The 8,210-nt window shown below is 46.9% G+C and overlaps 1 protein-coding gene across 5 annotated transcripts in view; it reads left to right on the top strand.

The window, feature by feature from the left end:
• The first annotated feature begins 291 nt into the window (after nucleotides 1–291).
• Nucleotides 292–8,210, top strand: part of LOC128692406 (organic cation transporter protein) — a 35,193-nt gene continuing 27,274 nt past the window's right edge. Inside the window, exons 1-2 of one of the 5 annotated variants that reach the window (XM_053781571.2) lie at nucleotides 292–438; nucleotides 957–1,358. In XM_053781571.2, the coding sequence (XP_053637546.1) occupies nucleotides 1,221–1,358 (138 nt within the window). In that variant the 5' untranslated portion in view covers nucleotides 292–438; nucleotides 957–1,220. Of the gene's footprint in view, nucleotides 558–956; nucleotides 1,359–8,210 lie in introns of all 5 variants that reach the window. The other 4 variants (XM_053781569.2, XM_053781568.2, XM_053781573.2 and 1 more) reach the window with 4 other exon arrangements.

The raw sequence follows: 8,210 nt of genomic DNA, 5'->3' as shown, positions 1-8,210 counted from the left end.
AAAGACTCGCACCCGGCCAGCACAACTCACTACAACCTTGATGTAGAAAAAGAAGACTAGAATGTGTCAAAATGAAGGGGGTGCGGGGGAGTGGGTGATAGACTTGGGGGTTGAGGGAGGGAGGTTAGTCACTACGACATATGTTGCGTCTCCAACTTCACTATTAACACCACCTTCAAGCATCCCCCCCCCCACCTTGCTCCCCCTACCCTAAACTTCCCTACTCTCCGTACCCTCCCCACCAAATCGTCCCCCTCCCTATCACCTCCCCTCCCATTCCACCACCTCTATCCACCACTAAAACCTCCCCCACCAGCAGCAGTCATCGTGGTGGCATTGTGTCTGTGGGTCACTAGTGAGCAGCAGAGCTTCTCATGAGCTCTAGTGCAGCCCCAGAAGTATCTTCAGCTCCCTCACAGCCTCAGCTCCGCATTAAGTGTGATTAACAGTGTAGCGATAAAATCCGCATTTAGGTTTGTAATCGTGCTTGTGACTCGGGTTCCTGAAGCACACTGCTTAGCAGAAAGAAGAAAGATTTTGGGTATTTGCCCCAAGGGGTGAGTTTACTGCGCAGTGCCACTCTTCCTGTGAGTGAACACATAGTTATATAGGCAGTACATTACGACCCTAATAACATTCAAATAGCTTTCCGCCCATAATAGTAAAGGGAGGACATAAGCTGCAGAACCAGGTTTGACTGGGACAACGGTCCGCTCTGTGCCAAGTTTTTACAAGTCATGACTTAATAATGATCTACATACACAGAAACGTTGTCCCGGTGAATCCTTGCTATACAACGTGCTTCTTTACCTCCCAGGAGGCCTGGTCGTGGACCGGGCCGCGGGGGCATTGATCCCCGGAATACCCTACAGGTAGACTCTAGGTAGAGCAAATAGCTGACACACCAATAGCGATATCAACTCCTCTCTTGACTGTTACGGTGCCCTTATCTACAGGTATGAGAAGTGACTATCATACGTCGTAGTGGTCTCTCTGAAACAGACAATACGAGTACCTTTCCAGATAGTGAAATTACTCCTCTGTGTAAAGTCTCTTGCAGTCATGTGGAGGAAAAACTTCTAATTAGGTGACTGACCGTACTAGGAAGAAATAAAATGTGTAACAGCCCATAGGCTAGAGAAGACGTTTGTTTGGTGCGGCGAGACGTCGGGGACTTCAACGAGGAAGCCATCCACTCAGGGTTAAGAAACCTACAGAAGATGGAGGATAAGGAAGAGAGAGGACTCTGCTCTCACTTGTCCCCCGATGGGAACACGATCCCACAGGAGGAAGACTTGGCCAGCCCCCTCAACACAACATACAGCGAGGACAACAAGAACTTTAAACGCTCCGTTCAGGTAAGTTCTGTACTTCTTTTCTTAATTTCCCCAAATCAAGGAACGGGTGGGACTGAAACCATGGCAAGTGACTCACTGGTCATCGGTGCAAACCCCACCCGTTCCCCGATTTGTTTGTAATCGTGTTTTAACGATTTCCTGAGTTTTAATTTCCTCACTTCGAAGATACTGGTGAACGGCTCCTGATCTAAATAATTAGTTATCCTGCCTTGCCTCGAATCAAACCAGAATATTTCCCACTCCACTGGCGCTGTATAACTCTTCAAAGATTCAGCCCTGACGAGGAGATATAATAATAATCTTCAATCAATGTAAATAAGTGATAGATTACGTGGCAATGTTGTTTCCTGGTGTACTAAACACATGTGTTGGTGTCCAGACGCCCAGCTGCTGCTGCTAACTTCCTGCTCTTTATACTGCTTTAAACAGGTAATGTTAGCCTCTGATGTTAGCAGCTCAGTGTGGGGGGAGAATACAAGATCTCTCAGCTCTCTCTCTCTCTCTCTCTCTCTCTCTCTCTCTCTCACACACACACACACACAGACACACACACACACACACACACACACACACACACACACACACACACACACACACACACACACACACACACACACACACACACACACACACACACACACACACACACACACACACACACACACACACACACACACACTTACGGGGCTAGGAGGGCTAGGAGTACGCAGATCCTCCCAGATTGCTCTACCAGCTTTCCTCTCCTCTTCCATAGCATCAAACGAGTTGATAAGACAAATTCTTCCCGATACCCTCAGTGACTCAGCAGGAATAGAAGACCCTAGCTATGCCAGTGCCATCACCGAATGGGAGACTCTTGCGGCTCCAGCACCAAACCCTTGTGCAGCACTGGCTCACAAACAGTCAAGCTGGGATGGCCCGATTGCTGGAAAGGTGCTTGTCAACATGCTCAGGGCTGCAACATCAGATAGGGAGATTGCCCGTCTCCAGGCTGTGAGTGCACCTCACTCCGGGGACTTCCTCCAAACAGTTCCCATATCGGCAATGGGAACACGACTCGACCCTAAGACACTCCGTATTGTAGTGGCTCTGCGCCTTGCTGCCCCAATTCACACAGAATATACGTGTATTTGCGGCGAAGTGCAAGCAGATCAATACGGTCTAGATGGTCTTAACTGTTCCAAAACCAAGGGCTGGCATGCAAGACACAATGAGGTCAACGACATCATTAAGAGAACCCTTGCTATAGCTGGATGCCCTGCCGAGAGGGAGCCCTGATCACTAGCAGCCAACAATACCCACAACCCAGCAAACCGCCCCGACGGGATCACCATCTATCCTTGGAAGAATGGCAAGCTCTTAGCATGGGACTATACCTGTGTGTCCACACTGGCTGACACCTATATCCATCAAAGTGTGGGGCGACAGGGAGGAGCTGCTGGCCACAGGGAGGAGTACAAGATCAGCAAGTACAGGGACATTAGCCAACAGTATCAATTTGTCCCAGTGGGATCAGAGACCTTGGGATCATGGGGAAAAAATGCCACACGTTTCCTTAAAGAATTGGGTTCCAGACTCATCGACACCACCAGGGACCCAAGGGCAGCCACTTTCATGTTCCAGCGCCTCAGCATAGCCATCCAGAGGGGAAATGCTTGCTGCATACTTGGCTCGCGTCCAGCCTCGGAGGAGCTGGAGGAAATTTTGATACATTGTGCCATTGTATTCATGTTTATGTTTTTTCTGTAAATGAATTCTGTAAATGTATTCTGTTTATTAATAAATGTTCACATAGAATATAAAATATATAAGGGGTGGTAGGAGAAGAAAATATTCAAACAACTCCGGGGAGAACCTTGAGTTTTTCCTGAGGTACGTTTATTGTCTTCTCTGAGGATGAGGGTCCCAATTCCAGCTATAGAGGTGGTACTTCCCTATATATATATATATATATATATATATATACATATATATATATATATATATATATATATATATATATATATATATATACATACATAATCCATGTATATAACAAAAAGGCTATCGATACTTCTGCGAATATGAAAGACGTGTTCAGCATGAACAACGTGTTCACCCTCCCATCCAGGGATGGTGAACACGCCATAATAAACAGATGAAGATTCTTGTGTTTCGTTTATCAGTGTCAAACCATTTATTACATATTGTTTTCTTATGGTGATTTCATAAACGATAATGTTAGTGGCTGTGTAACAGGGCATCTAGACTCTTTGAATTCAGCCTCACTAGGTATTGTTAATGTTAGGAGCAGTGGTCGAGTGGTCGCACTCACGGCTCCCATATAGCAGTTTTGGGAAACAGTCCGTGGAGACAGGCGCGAGCCTTCAACATTTCACACAAAATCACAGAAAGGTGGACGGCAGGCTCGAACCATGGTCTCTAGAGTAACAGGTCCAGAGCTTTTCCTCTGAGCTACGAAGCTTCCAACAGGAAAGTTTCACAGAAGGTACTGATGTGTAACATCTGTGTCAGTGGCTACTGTCTGCAACCCGACTGTCCTTTGAATGTGTTTTGAATGTTACGTGTTTCAACAGAGAAGGAGAATTGTACCACAGGTCACGAGTGATGCTTGTCAACTATATCTGACTTGCTGGTCGACACTGGTGTTCTGTCTTCCTAGGGTGTTTATATCGTCTCAGAGAGAGACAGAGAGACTAAAAGTAACCAAAATCCAATTACGTCTCTTTCCTCTAGCACCTGGGACCTTAAACACCGACCTTAGCACTGACAGATCATCAGTGCTTTAGATAAAACCTGATGATCATATTCACAGCTCAATGGATCTGGCCATGAGCTGTTAACTGTGATTCTCGCCCACTTACACCATGTTTTATTCACCAATGGAGACTAATATCACTAACTTTATGCTTGGCTTATGGCTCGTTCTTGAACGAAGCAATTTGAAAATATGTATGAGATTATTATTACTGTATTATTATTATTATTATTATTATTATTATTATTATTATTATTATTGTATATAACTGTGACTCACGAAATCGTAATAGCACGATTCCAAACAAACCAGGGACGGTTTAAACTCATGGCAAGTAAATTTTGGGACTCACTTGCCACAGGTTCAAATCCCACCCGTTTCGTGGATATTTAATTGTGTGTGTGTATGTGTATGTGTGTGTACTCACCTAATTATACTCACTTAATTGTGGTTGCAGGGGTCGAGACTCGGCTCCTGGCCCCGCCTCTTCACCGAGTGCTACTAGGTCCTCTCTCTCCCTGCTCCATGAGCTTTATCATGCCTCATCTTAAAGCTATGTATGGTTTCTGCCTCCACCACTCTGCGTGTGTGTATGCGTGTGCACGCGTGTGTGTGTATGTGTGTGTGTGTGTGTGTGTGTGTGTGTGTGTGTGTGTGTGTATACTCACCTAGTTGAGGTTGCAGGGGTCGAGTCCAAGCTCCTGTGTGTGTGTGTGTGTGCGTGTATGCGTGTGTGTGTGTGTGTACTCACCTAGTTGTACTCACCTAGTTGAGGTTGCAGGGGTCGAGTCCAAGCTCCTGGCCCCACCTCTTCACTGGTCGCTACTAGGTCACTCTCCCTGAACCATGAGCTTTATCGTACCTCTGCTTAAAGCTATGTATGGATCCTGCCTCCACTACATCGCTTCCCAAACTATTCCACTTCCTGACTACTCTGTGGCTGAAGAAATACTTCCTAACATCCCTTTGATTCATCTGTGTCTTCAGCTTCCAACTGTGTCCCCGTGTTGCTGTGTCCAGTCTCTGGAACATCCTGTCTTTGTCCACCTTGTCAATTCCTCTCAGTATTTTGTATGTCGTTATCATGTCCCCCCTATCTCTCCTGTCCTCCAGTGTCGTCAGGTTGATTTCCCTTAACCTCTCCTCATAGGACATACCTCTTAACTCTGGGACTAGTCTTGTTGCAAACCTTTGCACTTTCTCTAGTTTCTTTACATGCTTGGCTAGGTGTGGGTTCCAAACTGGTGCTGCATACTCTAATATGGGCCTAACGTACACGGTGTACAGGGTCCTGAACGATTCCTTATTAAGATGTCGGAATGCTGTTCTGAGGTTTGCCAGGCGCCCATATGCTGCGGCAGTTATTTGGTTGATGTGCGCTTCAGGAGATGTGCCTGGTGTTATACTCACACCAAGATCTTTTTCCTTGAGTGATGTTTGTAGTCTCTGGCCCCCTAGACTGTACTCCGTCTACGGTCTTCTTTGCCCTTCCCCAATCCTCATGACTTTGCACTTGGTGGGATTGAACTCCAGGAGCCAGTTGCTGGACCAGGTCTGCAGCCTGTCCAGATCTCTTTGTAGTTCTGCCTGGTCTTCGATCGAATGAACTCTTCTCATCAACTTCACGTCATCTGCAAACAGGGACACCTCGGAGTTTATTCCTTCCGTCATGTCGTTCACAAATACCAGAAACAGCACTGGTCCTAGGACTGACCCCTGTGGGACCCCGCTGGTCACAGGTGCCCACTCTGACACCTCGCCACGTACCATTACTCGCTGCTGTCTTCCTGACAAGTATTCCCTGATCCATTGCAGTGCCTTCCCTGTTATCCCTGCTTGGTCCTCCAGTTTTTGCACTAATCTCTTGTGTGGTACTGTGTCAAAAGCCTTCTTGCAGTCCAAGAAAATGCAATCCACCCACCCTTCTCTCTCTTGTCTTACTGCTGTCACCATGTCATAGAACTCCAGTAGGTTTGTGACACAGGATTTCCCATCTCTGAAACCATGTTGGCTTCTGGTGATGAGATCATTCCTTTCTAGATGTTCCACCATTCTTCTCCTGACAATCTTTTCCATGATTTTGCATGCTATACATGTCAGTGACACTGGTCTGTAGTTTAGTGCTTCATGTCTGTCTCCTTTTTTAAAGATTGGGACCACATTTGCTGTCTTCCATGCCTCAGGCAATCTCCCTGTTTCGATAGATGTATTGAATATTGTTGTTAGGGGTACACATAGTGCCTCTGCTCCCTCTCTCAAGACCCATGGAGAGATGTTATCTGGCCCCATTGCCTTTGAGGTATCTAGCTCACTCAGAAGCCTCTTCACTTCTTCCTCGGTTGTGTGTACTGTGTCCAGCACATGGTGGTGTACCCCACCTCTCCGTCTTTCTGGAGCCCCTTCTGTCTCCTCTGTGAACACTTCTTTGAATCTCTTGAGCTCCTCACATACTTCACGGTCATTTCTTTTTGTCTCTCCTCCTTCCTTCCTTAGCCTGATTACCTGGTCCTTAACGGTTGTTTTCTTCCTGATGTGGCTGTATAACAGCTTCGGGTCAAATTTGGCTTTTGCTGCTATGTCGTTTTCATATTGACGTTGGACCTCCCTTCTTATCTGTGCATATTCGTTTCTGGCTCTACGACTGCTCTCCTTATTCTCCTGGGTCCTTTGCCTTCTATATTTCTTCCATTCCCTAGCACACTTGGTTTTTGCCTCCTTGCATCTTTGGGTGAACCATGGGCTCATCCTGGCTTTTTCATTATTCCTGTTACCCTTGGGTACAAACCTCTCCTCAGCCTCCTTGTACATTGTTGCTACATATTCCATCATCTCATTAACTGGCTTCCCTGCCAGTTCTCTGTCCCACTGAACCTCATTCAGGAAGTTCCTCATTCCTGTGTAGTCCCCTTTCCTGTAGTTTGGTTTCATTTGTCCTTGCCTTCCTGCTTCCCCCTCCACTTGTAGCTCTACTGTGTATTCGAAGCCCAAAACCACATGATCGCTGGCCCCAAGGGGTCTTTCATATGTGATGTCCTCAATATCTGCACTACTCAAGGTGAATACTAAGTCCAGTCTTGCTGGTTCATCCTCTCCTCTCTCTTGTAGTGTCCCTTACGTGTTGGTACATGAAGTTTTCCAGTACCACCTCCATCATCTTAGCCCTCCATGTATCTTGGCCCCCATGTGGCTCCAAGTTCTCCCATTCGATCTCCTTGTGGTTAAAGTCGCCCATGATCAGGAGCTTTGCCCTGCATGCATGAGCTCTTCTGGCCACTGCAGCCAGTGTGTCAACCATCGCTCTATTGCTCTCGTCATACTCTTGCCTTGGCCTCCTGCTGTTCTGTGGTGGGTTATACATCACTGCAAGTATCACCTTGGGACCACCAGAGTGAAGCGTTCCCGCTATGTCATCACTTTCTTCTCCGCTGTCTCCTCTCTCCAGCTCATCAAAATTCCATCGGTGTTTGATCAGCAATGCCACTCCTCCACCCCCCCTGTTCCTTCTGTCTTTTCTCAGGATCTGGTATCCTGCTGGAAAGATGGCATCTGTTATCATACTTGTAAGCTTGGTTTCTGTGATCGCTATGATGTCTGGTGATGCCTCTTTGACTCTTTCGTGCCACTCCTCCCACTTGTTTGTTATTCCATCAGCGTTTGTGTACCATACCTTCAGTTTCCTTTCCAACACTGTAGTTTGGGGGGCCTGTGGGGGTGGGAGACCTGGTAGCTTACTGTGGGATTCTATGGTTGGGTGTTGGGTGGAAGCTGTGGGTATGGATTGTATTGTGTGTTGGGATGGTGTGATAGGTTGTGGGGTTCTGAGGATAGTTGTATGTGTGCTTGCCCTTGCTGCTCTGTTCTGCTCTGACTGACCTCTGCTGGTTCCATTCTTGTCTCCTTTCCTAGCTCCTTTTGCTTTTTTGTCCTCTCCCTCAGCTGCTTTCTCTCTGTTTGTGTTCTGTCTCTGTCTAGGAACACCTTCTTGTACTCTTCCAAACTTTTCAACCGTGGTTTCTCTTGGAGGATCCTGTTCCGCACTGTTTCTGTCCTGAGAATCAGCTTGATCGGTCGGTTTCTCCCCTTCAAGTACCCCC

This window comes from Cherax quadricarinatus, chromosome 53, assembly GCF_038502225.1.
Source record: "Cherax quadricarinatus isolate ZL_2023a chromosome 53, ASM3850222v1, whole genome shotgun sequence".
NCBI classification, from domain to species: domain Eukaryota; kingdom Metazoa; phylum Arthropoda; class Malacostraca; order Decapoda; family Parastacidae; genus Cherax; species Cherax quadricarinatus.
This window is presented reverse-complemented; position numbering and strand designations above follow the sequence as displayed.